Source organism: Heterodontus francisci, chromosome 33 (genome assembly GCF_036365525.1).
Source record: "Heterodontus francisci isolate sHetFra1 chromosome 33, sHetFra1.hap1, whole genome shotgun sequence".
NCBI lineage: Eukaryota > Metazoa > Chordata > Chondrichthyes > Heterodontiformes > Heterodontidae > Heterodontus > Heterodontus francisci.
Window position 1 is genome coordinate 55,811,857 of NC_090403.1, and position 17,349 is coordinate 55,829,205.

The 17,349-nt window shown below is 43.5% G+C and overlaps 1 protein-coding gene across 1 annotated transcript in view; it reads left to right on the top strand.

Moving 5' to 3' along the window:
• LOC137348247 (ATP-citrate synthase-like) overlaps positions 1–17,349 on the top strand; it is a 94,305-nt gene that overhangs the window by 36,824 nt on the left and 40,132 nt on the right. Inside the window, exons 4-6 of the mRNA XM_068013656.1 lie at positions 7,764–7,826; positions 10,379–10,569; positions 16,252–16,331. Coding sequence (XP_067869757.1) covers positions 7,764–7,826; positions 10,379–10,569; positions 16,252–16,331 — 334 coding nt within the window. The remainder of the gene's footprint in view (positions 1–7,763; positions 7,827–10,378; positions 10,570–16,251; positions 16,332–17,349) is intronic.

A 17,349-nucleotide genomic window follows, 5' to 3' on the forward strand; every position in this document is an offset into this window, starting at 1 on the left:
AGTGGGGAAATAGTTTAAAAATGCTGCAACCTGCAGCATTAATACAGATTCTGGTTCAGATACATGGGCTGTTCTCTTGCAATAACCGTTCATGTAGTGAAAAACTGAACATTAAATGAAAATTATCTGTGGTAATGGATCCACATCAATTTTAAGCCAAGGCAGTGATGCATGTTTTTTTTGCAGTGGGAAGGGGGTTGGGGTAGATTTGAAGATGGTAATAAATGTTAGCCAGTGTCTGCATCAAGCACACTTCTAAAGTAGGTGTATTCCTAGTTAAATATATTGGAAAGCTCCATCTCTTTTTCTCCATGCACACCACCCACTTCCCCAAATTTCCAATTCAGGTAGCTACATTGTCTGAGGTAGCTGACACAATCACAGAATTATTACAGGGCAGAATGAGGCCAGTCGGCCCATCGTGTCTGTACCGGCTCTCCGAATGAGCATTTCACCTAATGCCATTACCCCGCCTTCTCCCCGTAACCCTGCACATTCTTCCTTTTCATATAACAGTCTAATTCCCTTTTGAATGCTTCAATTGAACCTACCTCCACCACACACTCGCTGCATGAAAAAGTTTTCCTCGTGTTGTTGATTTTGCTTCAATTACTTTCAATCTGTGCCCTCTCCTCCTTGATCCTTTCATGAGTGGGAACAGTTTTTCCCTGTCCACTCTGTCCAGACCCTTCACGATTTTAAATACCTCTATCAAATCACCTCTCTGTCTTCTCCAAGGAAGAGTCCCTACTTCTCCAATCTATCATGACTGAAGTTCCTCATCCCTGGAATCATTCTTGTGATTCTTTTCTGTACCCCCTAACGCCTTCCCATCCTTCCTAAAGTGTGGCGTCCAGATCTGGATGCATTACGCCTGCTGAGGTCGGACCAGTGTCTTATACAAGTTCAACGTAACCTCCTTGCTCTTGTATTCTATGCCCCTATGAATAAAGCCCAGGATATGTATGCTTTATGAACTGCTATCTCAACCTGTCCTGCCACCTTCAATGACTTATACACATATATACCCCAGGTCCCTCTGCTCCTGCACACCCTTTAGAATTGTATCTATAAGTTTATATTGTCTCTCCATGTTCTTCCTGCCAAAATGAATCCACATTGAACTTCATCTGCCACCTGTTCATCCATTGCACCAACTTGTGTATGTCCGTTTGAAATTTTACACTATCCTCCTCACAGTTCACAATGCTTCCAAGTTTCATATCATCTGCAACCTTTGAAATTGTGCCTTGTACATCAAGGTCTAGGTCATTAATATATATCCAGAAAAGCAAAGGTCCCAACTCTGATCCCTGGGGAACTCCACTACAGACCTTTCTCCAACCTGAAAAGCATTCATTAACCACTACTCTTTGTTTCCTGTCACTCAGTCAATTCCGTATCCATGTTGCTACCATCCCGTTTATTCCATGAGCTATAACTTTGCTCACATGTCTGCTGTGTGGCACTGTATCAAACACCTTTTGAAAGTCCATGTACACCATATCAACAGCATAGGCTTCATCGACCCTCTCTGTTACCTCTTCAAAAAACTCCAGCAAGTTAGCTCAATGTGATCTTCCCTTGAGAAATCCATGCTGGCTTTCTTTAATTAAATTGCATTTGTCCATGTGACAATTAAATTTGTCCCGAATTAATCTTGCTAGTCGTTTCCCCATCACCAAAGTTAAACTGGCTGGTCTGTAGTTGCTGGGCTTATCTTTACCCTTTTTTGAATAAGGGTGTAATGTTTGCAATTCTCCAGTCCTCTGGCACCACCCCAAGTCTAAGGAAGACTGAAAAATTATGGCCAGTGCCTCTGCAATTTCCACACTCTTCTCTCAGTATCCTTGGATGCATCTCATCCTGGCCTGGTGACTTATCCACTTTTAAGTACAGACAGACTATCCAACACCACCACCTTATCCATTTTAAAAGCTTCTAAGTGTATGCATTACCTCCTCTTTCATCATTGCCTGGGTTGCATCATCATCCTCGGTAAAGACAGATGCAAAGTATTCATTTGCTACCTCAGTTACGTCCTCTACCTCGATGTGCAAATCCCCTTGTTGGTCCCTAATCGGCCTCACTCCTCCTTTTACCACCCTTTTTGCTATTTATATGTCTATAGAAAACTTTGGGATTCCCTTTTATGTTAGTTGCCAGTATTTGCTTCTCTTACTTACTTTTTCATTTCCCCTCTGAACCTTCTATATTCAGCCTGGTTCTCAATAGTATTCTCTGTCTGGCATCTGTCATAAGCAAACTTTTTCTTTATCTTAATCTCTATCTCTTTTGTCATCCGGGGAGCTCTGAATTTGTTTCCCTTACCTTTCCGCTTTGAGGGAGCATACCTTGACTGTGCCCGAACTATTTCCTCTTTTAACATAAGAAATAGGAGCAGGAGTAGGCCATTCAGCCCCTCAAGCCTGCTCTGCCATTCAATAAGATCATCTGTTCCAGGCTTCAACTCTTTTTTTGGGCCTGCTCCTCATAACCCTCAACTCCCCGAGATTTCAAAAATCTATCTATCTCCTCAAATACATTAAGTGACCCAGCCTCCGGATTCACCAACCTCTGAGAGAAGAAATTCCTTCGCATCTCAGTTTTAAATGAGTGTCCCCTTATTCTGTAACTTCCCTTGTTTGAGATTTCCCCCACCAGTGGAAACATACTCTCAACATCTACCCTGTCAAGCCCCCTTAGAATCTCTTATGCTTCAATAAGATCACCTCTCATTCTTCTAAACTCCAATGAATAAAGGCCTAACCTGTTTAGCCGTTCTTGATAAGACAACCCCTTCATCCCAGGAATCAGCCTAGTCAACCTTTTCTGACCTGCCTCCAATGCTAGTATATCCTTCCATAAATATGGGGACCAAAACTGTACGCAGTACTCCAGGTGGGGCCTCACCAACTCCCTATTGTAACAAGACAGTTGTAACAAGACTTCCCTATTTTTAAACTGTAGCCCCCTAGCAATAAAGGGCAAAATTCCATTTGCCTTCCTAATTACTTGCTGCACCAGCATGCTAACTTTTTGTGTTTCATGTACAAGAACACTCAGATCCTTCTGTACTGAATTATTTTGTAGTCTTTCACCATCTATTTCTGCCTTTTTATTCTTCCTACCGAAGTGGATGACCTCACACTTTCCCACATTGAACTCCATCTGCTAAGTTTTTGCCCACTCACTTAACCTATCTATATCCCTTTGCAGATTCTTTGTGTCTTCATCACAACCTGCCATTCCACCTATTTTTGTATCATCCGCAAATTTGGATACACTGCGCTCTGTCCCTTCCTCTAAGTCATTAGTATAGATAGTAAATAGTTGAGGCCCTAGGACCGATCCTTGTGGCACCCCACTAGTTACAGCTTTCCAACCTGAAAAAGACCCATTGATCCCGACTCTCTGCCTTCTGTGTGTTAGCCAATCCTCAATCCATGCCAACACATTACCCCAATACCCTGAGCTCTTATTTTGTGTAATAACCTTTAATGTGGCACCTTATCGAAAACCTTCTGAAAGTCCAAATACACTACATCTACTGGTTCCCCTTTATCCATTCTGCTTGTTATATCTTCAAAGAACTCTTAACAATATGTCAAACATGATTTCCCTTTCATAAAACCATGTTGACTCTGATTGCATTATGTTTTTCTAAATGTCCTGCTGTTCTTTAATAATGGACTCTAGCATTTTCCCAGTGACAGGATGTTAGGAAACTATAGACCAGTTAGCTTGCTTTCTGTCTTCCTCCTTTCTTGAATAGGGGCTTCACATTAGCGGTTTTCTAATCCGCTGGTACCCTACCAGAATCCAGTGAGTTTTGGTATATTACTACCAGTGCCTCCACTATCTCTGCAGCCACTTCTTTTAAAACTTTTGGCTGCAGGCAGTCAGGTCCTTGTGACTTGTCTGCCTTTAGTCCCATCAGTTTGTCAAGCACCTTTTCCCTCCTGATAGGGATTGTTACAAGTTCCTCCCTCCCATTTACACCTTGCTCATCTATTATTGTTGGGATGTTTATAGTGTCCTCCACCGTGAAGACCGATGCAAAATATTAGTTTAAATTATCTGCCATTTCCCTGTTCCTTCCCCAGTCTCATCCTATAAGGGTCCAACACTTATTTTAGCTACTTTCTTTCTTTTTATATACCTGTAGAAGCTCTTGCTGTTTGCTTTTATATTTCTTGCCAATTTACTCTCATCAATTTTCTCTCTCGTTATTAGTTTTTTAGTGATCTGCTGCTGGTTCCTTTATATAAAAAAAAAATTCCCAATCCTCTGGCCTACCACTAGCCTTCGCCGTTTTGTACGCCTTTGTTTTTGATACTCTCCTTAACTTCCTTTGTTATCCATGGGTGGTTCATCGTTTTCATTGAGTCCTTCCTTCTGACCAGAATAAATGTTTGCTGAGTGTTAAGAAATATATGTTTAAAAGTCTGCCACTGCTCATCTACTGACTTTCCCTGTAGTCTATTTTCCTAGCCCACTTTAGACAACTCTTTCTTCATACCTCTGTAATTGCCCTTGTTTAAGTTGAAGACACTGGTTTGAGACCTGAGTTGCTCTCCCTCAAACTGAATTTGAAATTCTACCATGTTATGATCGTTTTATTCCTACCTCATTACACATTACCAAATCTAATATAGCCTGTTCCCGGTAGCCCATTGTTCAGCTACCATTTTTCCTTCCAACCTTTGATTCCAATTTATTCATCCCAGATCTGTTAGCTTTCCCTAGTTAATCTCACTCTGGATTGCTGTTTGTCCTTTTCCATAGCCTAAACCTTATAATGCAATGATCACTGTCCCCTAAATGTTCTCCTACTGACACCTGATCCACTTGGCCCACCTCATTCCCACCTCAGAACCAGGTCTAGCAGTGCCTCCTTTCTTGTTGGACCAGAAACATACTACCGTAGAAAACTTTCTTGAACACACTGTAGGAACACTTGCCCTCCCTGCCCGTTGCACTGTTACTACCCCAGTCTGTTTGGATAATTAAAGTCCCCCATGGGCAGCACAGTGGTTAGCACCGCAGCCTCACAGCTCCAGCGACCCGGGTTCGGTTCTGGGTACTGCCTGAGTGGAGTTTGCAAGTTCTCCCTGTGACCCCGTGGGTTTCCTCACACATGCCAAAGACTTGTGGGTTGATAGGTAAATTGGCCATTGTAAATTACCCCTAGTGTAGGTAGGTGGTAGAAGAATTGAGGGAAGGTGGGGATGGGAGAGGGAAATGGGATTAATGTAGGATTAGTATAAATGGGTGGTTGATGGTCGGCACGGACTCGGGCCGAAGGGTCTGTTTCGGTGCTGTATCTAACTATCCTATAATATTTGCACCTCTGTAATTTCCTTGCAATTTTGTTTCTCTGCATTCTTTCCACTAATTGGCCTAAAGACTACACCGAGCAGTGTAATTGCACCATTTTTGTTCCTTAGCTCTAGCCAAATTGATTCTGTCCTCGGACCCCTCTGGGACATCCTTTTTCTCCAGCACTGCAATGCTTTCTCTAATCAGTACTGCCACCCCTCCTTTTTTCCCTTCTCCCTCTTTCCTGAACACCTTGTATCTGGGAATATTTAACACCCAGTCCTGCCCTTCTTTGAGCCAGCTCTCTGTTAGAGCCACAACGTCATATTTCCACATGTCAGTCTGTGCCTATATCATACCTCCTATATTATCGTCTAAATCATTAATGTACAGTACAAACAGCAAGGGTCCCAGCACTGATCCCTGCGGTACACCACTGGTCGCTGGCTTCCACTCGCAAAAACAACCCTCGACCATCACCCTCTGCCTCCTGCCACTAAGCCAATTTTGAATCCACTTTGCCAAATTGCCCTGGATCACATGGGCTCTTACCTCCTTAACCAATCTCCCATGCGGGACCTTATCAAAGCCTTTTTCTATCAGAATGGCAGCAGCAACTAGCCCCACTCTGCTCCCTCTGTTTCCCAGTGAACTGTCACTCACTGTCTTCCCCCTGAATGCAAAATTATGGGCACTCTTCATTGCCCCCTTTGTGGTGCAGTAATTCAAGCAAAAATTATTACACCTTATAAATCTGGCAATCTAGGCCCTTAACAAGCAGGAAGTGATTGCTGTTAGCTCAATTCAGGCATGTACTTGGTAAGGTGCATGAAACCTTGACTGCTGTCTTCGGTGAATTGCAAACAGGGCTTTGGAAGCATGCTGCCATTGTTCTGACTTTTCCGGGCTGGAATTTGAAAACAGCATGAAAGTTTGGCTTTACCTGTCTGATACAGACAGCTTGCTGTTGATGAGCTGCCCTGGAGCAGCCCTTCCTCACTAATACAATCACAGCGGTCTGTTAAATGCCAGACCGAGGGACAATCCATTAGGGAATATAAAGAAATTTACTGCTTCGGGCACTGCAGCCGTAATTAAGTTGTCTGCTTGCATTTTGTTGATGTATTTGATATGTGAAATGTAATTTGCTAAAATGCCAATAACAGCAGCCTCTTCGAATAATCTTCAGTTGCTTTGCTCAAGTCTAAACTGAAAAGAAGACTTCCATAGTTGGCTGCTTAATTAGTCACGCTCTGTAGAATCAACATCTTGGAAATGAGATGCGATGCCACGGTACTGGGAATTACTGACTCACCCACTCCCATTTATTTTATTTTCCTCCAGTCCACCAGATAATGCAGAGCTGGCCTAGCTTAATGGGGTATTACATAGAATCTGCAGCCATTTGGCCCAACTGGTCTATGCCGGATAGACAGAGTTTAAACTAAGAACTGTACTTTCAGATATGAAAGGATAAAGGGCCACAGGTTGCGAAGGAAAAAGTTTTACGCTAGACACCAGGAAGTATTTCTTGACACAGAAGGTGACCAACAGCCAGAGGGACCTACATAGCATTGGAGCAAGTGTTGGAAAGTGGGACTAGGCTGCATGGCTCCTTGATTGAGTTGTTGAGGCCAGGATACAATTTAGCTCACTACCTGTCAGGTCTAGTATCGCAAGTAGCCCATTGGACGGCAAATCCATAGGCTTAAAAATTCATGTTTTAAGTACATTTTAAATTTGTATTTCTTGGTCTGTTACTCCACCTGATCTGTAGGGATTACATAGAAAATGATAGTGAAAATCTGAAATGAAAACCAAACGCTGGGAATGTGCAGCAGATCTAACATAGTGAAAATAAGTTCACCTTTTGAATGAAATGCGGCAAAGCTGGAGGGTGTTGTTCGAAGGGTCAGTCTTTTTTTTTTCTTGGCATCTGTTACATTTTTTTTTGACAGTGCTCTGGATGGCTAACCTGTGCTCTGTCTGCAACCTTTGAAGCAGTTTGCTAAGAGGTACACAATGGTGGAGATTCTCTCAGCCTGGTGTGTGGGATGTGTGTGACTTCGCTTGACTGAGATTCAGGATCAGACCTGATTCCAGCTGCTGTGGCACCACTTTGAAGTGCTACCTCGTTGCTGTTGGATTGATAATTTGTCAATTCAGTTTTAAATGATGACCCCGCTGGAGATGTAGTTCAGTGGAAGCTAGAGTCCCCTGTTAAATCTGTGCAATAATAATCCCATCGCAACCAGCATCTCATTGCTGTTTTTGGGATCTTGCTGTACACAAAATACCTGCAGTGTTGGCCTACATAAAATGACACATGCAAAGCATTTCTGAGCACATAAGATGCATATATACATAGAAGTTAATTGTTTCTGGCAGAATGCAGTAAGTTTTTGATATTTTCTTGCTGATTTAATTTTTTATTTAACCAGGTTGGACGGGCAAAGGGTGTTCTGAGAAACTTCCTGATTGAGCCATTTGTACCCCACCGACAGGTTGGTTAAACCACAAATTTTTAAAGAAATTTATTTGCATTTTTTTTAACAGAAGAATGGCAAGAATTATGGAATTTACCAGCTTATGTCATTGCAGCACTCCCTTCTGTTGTGCATTCCTTAATTTACACATGGGTAGGGTTAAATAAAACATTCTTAATCCTGACTCAATACTGTTAACAGTTCAATAGTTTTTGTTTTCTGTTTAAAAATTCTGGCAGTCTTGATGAGAGCAAAGCTTAGGACCCTGAACAGGGAGCTGTCAAGAGCCAGGAATGTGAATGACAGTTAACGCTCTGCATCAGTGCATCAGGATGAAGTCCTGCAATTTATTCATGTTTCTGATCACTGAGGCATCCTGTTGACCGGCAGGTGCACATTATAGTAGTGATGACATCTGAATGGAATTGTCAGGAGGCATGTTCTTGATTCACAAGATTTCTCAATTCTTTCTCAAGAATACAAAGCTGGTAAAATGGAAAAGCAAAATTCCTCTGAAGGGTGTAAGACTCAAATGTTCAGAGGGATTTGTGTCCTTGTATCTGCATATTAACTGATTTGTATACAGTAAGCAATTAGAAAGGCAAATAGTATGTTGGCCTTTATTGCAAGGGAGTTGGAGCATGAGAGTGAAGAAGTTTTGCTGCAATTATGCAGAACTTTGGAGCGATCACATCCTGAGTACTTTGTGCAATTTTGGTTCTTAGCTAAGGAAGGATGTACTTGCCTTGGGTGGGTGCAACAAATATTCACTAAACTGATTCTGGGATGAGAAAGTTGTCCTGTGAAGAGACATTGAGTAGAGTGGACCTATATTTAGTTTAGAAGAATGAGGAGATCTCAATTGAAATGAATAAAATTTGAGGACTTGACAGGGTAGATGCTGAGAGGATGTTGCCCTGGTTGGAGAATCTCAAACTAGGAGTCTTAGGATAAGGGGGTTGACCTTTTCGGGCTAAGATGAGGTGAAATTTCTTCACTCGGACTGTTGTGAATTTTTGGAATTCTCTACCCCAGAGAGCTGTGGATGCTGGGTTGATGAGTGTATTCAACTAAAGGCAATCAAGGGATGTGGGGATCATTGCAGGAAAGTGGAATTGATGCAGCAGTTCAGACACTAGATTGAATGGTGGAACAGGCTCGAGGAGCCTCCTGTTCCTATTGTGTTCTTGTGTATTCTGCTGTAAGAAACTCCTTCACCTGGCTTAAACCTGTGTATATCAAGCACAAAATTCCATTAATTAGTTCTGAGCAGTTCAGCTTCCTGAGTCACTTAGGATTTCCACCCCTTCCCCAAAGTACCAGATATTTGCACCAAAGCACAAGTTCAGGATTGAGATAGAAGTTGTCATTCCATTCCACGTGAATTTTTGACATTTGGGAGAAGATCCCTGTTTTGATTATCCCTTAACTAGAGAACTGGTCTGTCGCCTGCCTTACCAGACATGGTTCAGCTCAGCAAGCTTTTAGTTGTATACTTATGATAGGCTGTCTCAAAAGAATTTCAAGGGCAATTAGGAAAATGTTACTCCGAAGCTGGCTACAGTGTGTAATTTTTGGCTCCGAACCATTGTGTAATTGTTTTTAAAAAAATTCTTGCTTGATAAAGAGGAATATTAAAGGGTACAGACAGCAACAGAAGATTAGGATTAAATTAGGTGCCTTGTGGAGAAAAACACTGGTACAGATTTTATAGGGAAGGAACATTAGGAACAGAAGTAGACCATTCAGGCCCTCAAGCCTGCACCACTGTTCAGTTAGCTGATCTGCATCTTAATTCCATTTTCCTGCCTTTTCTCCGTATCCGTGTATAACCTTGCCTAAGAAAGGTCTGTCAATCTTGGTCTCAGACACCAAATGACCACTAGCATCCGCAGCCGTTTGAGGGCAAGAGTTCCAGATTTCTATCACCCTTTATGTGTAAAAGTGCTACCTGATATTGCTCCTGAATGGCACAGCCCAAATTTTAAGTTAAGGTTCCTGTGTTCTAGATTTCCTCTCACCCTCTTTCCTCCCCCTGCCCCCCACCCCCCAGAGGAAGTAGTTTCTCCCTATCACTGTGCCTAGGGTGGCACAGTGGTGCAGTGGTTAGCACCGCAGCCTCATAGCTGCAGCGACCTGGGTTCAATTCTGGGTACTGCCTGTGTGGAGTTTGCAAGTTCTCCCTGTGTCTGCGTGGGTTTCCTCCGGGTGCTCCGGTTTCCTCCCACATGCCAAAAGACTTGCAGGTTGATAGGTAAATTGGCCATTATAAATTGCTCCTAGTGTAGGTAGGTGGTAGGGGAATATAGGGACAGGTGGGGATGTGGTAGGAATATGGGATTAGTGTAGGATTAGTATAATATGGGTGGTTAATGGTCGGCACAGACTTGGGCCGAAGGGCCTGTTTCAGTGCTGTATCTCTAAATCTAAAATCTAACTCTATTGATTCCTTTTCACATTTTAAGCACCTCAAAATCAGTTCACCTGTCAATCTTCTAAACTCTGGAGCATACAAGCCAAGATGAAACAGCCTGTTTGTGAGCTGTAATATTTCTGTGATTCTTGCTCAGGATGAAGAGTTCTATGTCTGCATCTATTCTGCTCGGGAAGGCGACTATGTGCTCTTCCACCATGAGGGTGGGGTGGATGTTGGTGATGTCGACTCTAAAGCCTACAAATTCCTGGTGGAAGTTGACGGAAAGCTGAGCGAGCAGGATGTCAGCAACCACCTGCTCCAGCATGTGCCTGGAAACAAGAAAAGGTAACTGTAAACAAAAAGTCTCTCTTCTCTCCATGTTACGTGGAAGGCTGTTAGACCTCCACCAGTGCTGCTAGATTTTCCCAATGGGTATCTCCACTGTTAGATGTGAAATGGAGCTGTACAGGATATGTAGGTTCCAGCTTCAATTATTGGTCTGTGCCAAGCTGCCTGGTTCTATCTCAAGGAGTGATAGTAATACAGCTGGACACAATGCGGTGTCAATGCTGAGTCAGAAAGTTGTGGATTCAAGTCCCACTTGGAGACCTGAGCACATAAATCTAGGCTGACACTCCCTGTGCAGTACTGAGGGAGTTCTGAACTGTCAGGGGTTGTCTTTCAGATGAGACGTTAAACTGGGACCCTGTCTGTGATCTCAGGTGGATGTAAAAGATCCTGTGACACTATTTCCAAGATGAGCAGGGTAGTTCTCCTCAGTGTATTGGCCAATACCTATTCCTCAATCAACATCACTTTTTTTTTTAAAAAGTGGTAATTTTCACAGTACTGTTTTTAGGATCTTGCTGTGTGCTTTGCCTCATTTCCTGCTTTACAACAGTGACTACACTTCAGAAGCACTTCATTGGCTGTAAAGTGCCTTGGGACATTTGAGTTTGTGAAAGGTGCTGTATAAGTGCATGTTCGTTCTCTTTCTCTCCTGATTACTGACCTACTGTAAAGTGCAAATGTGGATGGTCTCATGAGGGCAGGGCCAGGATTGACTGTTGCCTTTCCAGGTCATAAAATATCTTCCTAATACTCTTTCTGTTTATATTACTGGCTACTGCTTATACACATCCCGATGGTCTGAGGAATAAGTTTCAAATGTTCCCCCTCCTTAATGAGGGGTGGTGTGTCTCACAAGGGTCTTCAAGTTGCAAAAGATTTTAATTTAAACTCCAGGCCGAGAGAGAGGTTGCATTTGGTAAACTGGTCTTGGCTCAGTGTATAATCTGCATCAAAATTCTTTAAAGAACGATGACTATGAGTGAGTTAAAGACTGCAGGTCTGACTCCAAGCTGTGGTAAATCTTCATACTGCAAGTGTGCAGCCACTAGAACAAAGAGCAGTACAGCACAGGAACAGGCCATTCAGCCCTCCAAGCCTGCGCCGATCTTGATGCCTGCCTAAACTAACACCTTCTGCACTTCCGGGGCCCATATCCCTCTATTCCCTTCCTATTCATGTATTTGTCAAGATGTCTCCTAAACGTCGCTATTGTATCTGCTTCCACCACCTCCCCTGGCAGCAAGTTCCAGGCACTCACCACCCTCTGTGTATAAAAAAAAAACTTACCTCGCACATCCCCTCTAAACTATGCCCCTCGCACCTTAAACCTATGTCCCCCAGTAACTGACTCTTCCACTTTGGGGAAAAAGCTTCTGACTATCCACTCTGTCCATGCCGCTCATAACTTTGTAAACCTCTATCATGTCGCCCCTCCACCTCCGTCGTTCCAGTGAAAACAATCCGAGTTTTTCCAACCTCTCCTCATAGCTAATGCCCTCCAGACCAGGCAACATCCTGGTAAACCTCTTCTGTACCCTCGCCAAAGCCTCCACGTCCTTCTGGTAGTGTGGCGACCAGAATTGCACGTAATATTCTAAGTGTGGCCTAACTAAGGTTCTGTACAGCTGCAACATGACTTGCCAATTTTTATACTCTATGCCCCGACTGATGAAGGCAAGCATGCCGCATGCCTTCTTGACTACCTTATCCACCTGCGTTGCCACTTTCAGTGACCTGTGGACCTGTACGCCCAGATCTCTCTGCCTGTCAATACTCCTAAGGGTTCTGCCATTTACTGTATACCTCCCACCTGCATTAGACCTTCCAAAATGCATTACCTCACATTTGTCCGGATTAAACTCCATCTGCCATTTCTCCGCCCAAGTCTCCAATCGATCGCTATCCTGCTGTATCCTCTGACAATCCTCATCATTATCCGCAACTCCACCAACCTTTGTGTCGTCCGCAAACTTACGAATCAGACCAGCTACATTTTCCTCCAAATCATTTATATATACTACAAACAGCAACGGTCCCAGCACTGATCCCTGTGGAACACCACTAGTCACATCCCTCCATTCAGAAAAACGCCCATCCACTGATACCCTCTGTCTTCTATGACCGAGCCAGTTCTGTGTCCATCTTGCCAGCTCACCTCTGATCCTGTGTGACTTCACCTTTTGTACCAGTCTGCCATGAGGGACCTTGTCAAAGGCTTTACTAAAGTCCATATAGATAACATCCACTGCCCTTCCTTCATTAATCATCTTGGTCACTTCCTCAAAAAACTCAATCAAATTAGTAAGACACGACCTCCCCTTCACAAAACCATGCTGTCTCTCGCTAATAAGTTCGTTTGTTTCCAAATGGGAGTAAATCCTGTCCCGAATAATCCTCTCTAATAGTTTCCCTACAACTGACGCAAGGCTCACCGGCCTATAATTTCTTGGATTATTCTTGCCACCCTTGTTAAACAAAGGAACAACATTGGCTATTCTCCAGTCCTCTGGGACCTCACCTGTAGCCAATGAGGATGCAAAGATTTCTGTCAAGGCCCCAGCAATTTCTTCCCTTGCCTCCCTCAGTATTCTGGGGTAGATCCCATCAGGCCCTGGGGACTTATCTACCTTAATGCTTTGCAAGACACCCAACACCACCTCCTTTTTGATAATGAGATGACTGAGACTATCTACACTCCCTTCCCTAGGCTCATCATCCACCAAGTCCTTCTCTTTGGTGAATACTGATGCAAAGTACTCATTTAGCACCTCGCCCATTTCCTCTGGCTCCACACATAGATTCCCATCTCTGTCCTTGAGTGGGCCAACCCTTTCCCTGGTTACCCTCTTGCTCTTTAATATGTATAAAAAGCCTTGGGATTTTCCTTAATCCTTTTTGCCAATGACTTTTCATGACCCCTTTTAGCCCTCCTAACTCCTTTCTTAAGTTCCTTCCTACTGTCTTTATATTCCTCAAATGCTTCGTCTGTTCCTAGCCTTCCAGCCCTTACAAATGCTTCCTTTTTCTTTTTGACTAGGCTCACAATATCCCGTGTTATCCAAGCTTCCCGAAACTTGCCAAACTTTTCTTTCTTCCTCACAGGAACGTACTGGTCCTGGATTCTAATCAGCTGACGTTTGAAAGACTCCCACGTCAGATGTTGATTTACCCTTAAACAGCCACCCCCAATCTAAATTCTTCAGTTCCTGCCTAATATTGTTATAATTAGCCTTCCCCCAATTTAGCACCTTCACCCGAGGACTACTCTTATCCTTATACACAAGTACCTTAAACTTATGGAATTATGGTCACTGCTCCCAAATGCTCCCCCACTGAAACTTCGACCACCTGGCCGGGCTCATTCCCCAATACCAGGTCCAGAATGGCCCCATCCCTAGTTGGACTATCTACATACTGTTTCAAGAAGCCCTCCTGGATGCTGCTCACAAATTCTGCCCCATCCAAGCCCCTAGCACTAAGCGAGTCCCAGTCAATATAGGAGAAGTTAAAATCACCCACCACTACAACCCTGTTACCTTTACATCTTTCCAAAATCTGTCTACATATCTGCTCCTCTACCTCCCGCTGGCTGTTGGGAGGCCCAACATCGTGACTGCATGCTTCCTATTCCTGAGCTCCAGCCATATTGCCTCGCTGCATGACTCCTCTGAGGTGTCCTCCCGCAGTACAGCTGTGATATTCTCCTTAACCAGTAATGCAACTCCCCCACCCCTTTTACATCCCCCTCTATCCCGCCTGAAGCTTCTAAATCCTGGAACATTTAGCTGCCAATCCTGCCCTTCACTCAACCAAGTCTCGAATAGCGACAACATCATGTTTCCAAGTACTAATCCAAGCTCTAAGTCCATCTGCCTTACTTGTTATACTTATCACATTGCAACAAATGCACTTCAGACCACCAGTCCCGCTGTGCTCAGCAACATCTCCCTGCCTGCTCTTCCTCTTAGTCCTACTGGCCTTATTTACTATGTCCTCATTTATTTCACTAGCTGTCCTACTGCTCTGGTTCCCACCCCCCTGCCACACTAGTTTAAACCCTCCCGAGTGAGGCTAGCAAACCTTGCAGCCAGGATATTAGTGCCCCTGCAGTTTAGATGCAACCCGTCCTTCTTGTACAAGTCCCATCTGTCCCTGAAGAGAGCCCAATGGTCCAGATATCTGAAACCCTCCCTTCTACACCAGCTGCTAGCCACGTGTTTAGCTGCACTATCTTCCTATTTCTAGCCTCACTGGCACGTGGCACAGGGAGTAATCCCGAGATTACAACCCTGGAGGTCCTGTCTTTTAACTTACTACCTAACTCCCTAAACTCCCCCTGCAGGACCTCATCACTCTTCCTGCCTATGTCATTGGTACCGATGTGTACCACAACCTCTGGCTGTTCACCCTCCCCCTTCAGAATGCCCCCTGTCCGTTCAGAGACATCCTTGACCCTGGCACCAGGGAGGCAACATACCATCCTGGAGTCTCTTTCACGTTCACAGAAGCTCCTATCTGTGCCCCTGACTATAGAGTCCCCTATAACTATTGCTCTTCTGCGCTTTGTCCCTCCCTGCTGAACAACAGTGCCAGCCGTGGTGCCACTGCTCTGGCTGCTGCTGTTTTCCCCTGATAGGCCATCCACCCCAACAGCATCCAAAACGGTATACTTGTTAGGGAGGGCGATAGCCACAGGGGATTCCTGCACTGACTGCCTGCCCCTTCTAGCGGTCACCCATCTATCTGCCTGCACCTTGGGTGTAACCACTTCTCTAAAACTCCTGTCTATGATGCTCTCTGCCACCTGCATGCTCCTAAGTGCATCCAGTTGCCGCTCCAACCGATCCATGCGATCTGTGAGGAGCTGCAACTGGGTACACTTCCTGCAGATGTAATCGACCGGAACGCTGGAAGCTTCACTGACCTCCCACATCTCTCAGGTGAAGCACTTCATCCCTCTAACTGTCATTTCTAGCACTAATTAGTTAATTAATATAGAATAAATAAATACTTATTAAATCCTTACTAAAATATGATACACTTAACTATATGGTCCCTAGTGCTAGATTTCTACAATAAATACTAAATGCTAACTAAATACAGTAATCTCCTCCCTCTGGTTTAGTTACTCTACTTATTAATTAGTTAATCTTTTAATCAATTTTTATCAGTTTTATTTTCAAATTCGGTACAGATTCCCTACCAGCCAATCAGGTCACAGCTTTCCTGTGACTTCACTTTTTCAGTTTTTTCCCCCACCCGAGGTAACTTACCAGTCTGGAACTCCGCCCTCCGAGTCTGCTCCGAGAATCCCCGAGGTTAACTCCGCCCTCTGAGTCTGCTCCGATAATCCCCGAGGTAAGTTTTTTTTTATACTTACCGCTCTGGAACTCCACCCTCCGAGTCTCTAGTTTGCAGCAATGCCTAGTTCTGTATAGGTGAAACCATTTGCGCTAACCCAAGTCACAGACTATAGGAACAAGCGCAGGCCAATCAGCCTCTTGAATCTGTTCTGCTTTTGTGTTAGATCATGGCTGAACTTCTCAATCCCATTTATCCAGCTTTGTTGTATATCCCTCTATACCCTTACCTGTGTGGTTTAGGTAAAAATCGTAAATTGATTTGTGTTATAGCCTATTTTGTCATTTTAACACTTTGGTTTTCTGATCTTTTCAGCATTTTGGCCTCTTTTATTGTTGGGCTCTTCACACTGTATGAGGATCTGTACTTCACCTACCTCGAGATTAATCCATTAGGTAAAAAAAAGCATTTGATGTCCAGTATCTTCATGCTGCAGGATGACTTAAGCCAAGTTGACTGAAATAAGTGCATATCTGTGAAAGAGCAGTCAGCTCATGGCCTATTTATTTAAAAGGAATGCATGGAGTTGGTCCCATACATTTAGCCTCTGGGTTTTCATTGTACAGTAGAACCCAGCAAAGCTACAGGGATCAGCTCCCTATTCAGAGTGTAAATATGGAAAAGTGAGGCATGGAACTTTCTTTCCTGAAATGGAATCAGAAGTCTTTTTTTTTTATAAGTACCCCAAGATGGGTTAGCATTTCAGAAGATTACAGTTCTGATGAAGGGTCCCCAACAAACTGTTGACCTTTTTCCCTTTCAGGTTTTGGCTGACTGTTCTGCTGTGAATTTTCTTATAGTTTCACAAAAGGTCCAGTGCACTTCATTTTTCTAGATTAGCAGAGCTCATAAGTGGCAGGCTTAAAATCCTAGTGTATTCAATATTAACAGGAACATGATTTTGTCTCTACCCAGAGCATTCGTGGTGTGAACTGGAAAGAACTTGCAATGAGTTCAGTTCAACATATGGCTGAAAGTCATGTCCAAGCCATCAATCTGGGGTTTCATGGAGGGGAAATGGATTCAATTGTGCAATATAGTTTTTCAAAGTATGGGCAAAATCTTGAGACTAAAAATAGAATTATTTCTTTTTATTCACTGTAAACCTGTAGTTAGGTCTTGTCCTGTCTCCTATCCAATGTTAATTAGTTTTGTCTGCTTTATGATGCCTTTTATTTTGTTGCAAGGTTTAATTCCAATTCTTTCCACATCTGCATTTCTGATTTTCTGAAGTCTAAATTCCTTTGATGGAAGGGAGGGAGGAAGAGCAGGGCAGCAAAAATAATGAAAAGATGTCTAAACCAGAATTGTATAGAACAGAGATTTTGTACAGCAGCACTATTGAAACCTGAGAGAAATGTGACGGTCTCTGGTGTTTCCTTGCATTTTTTCATTGGAATACTTTTTTTCTGT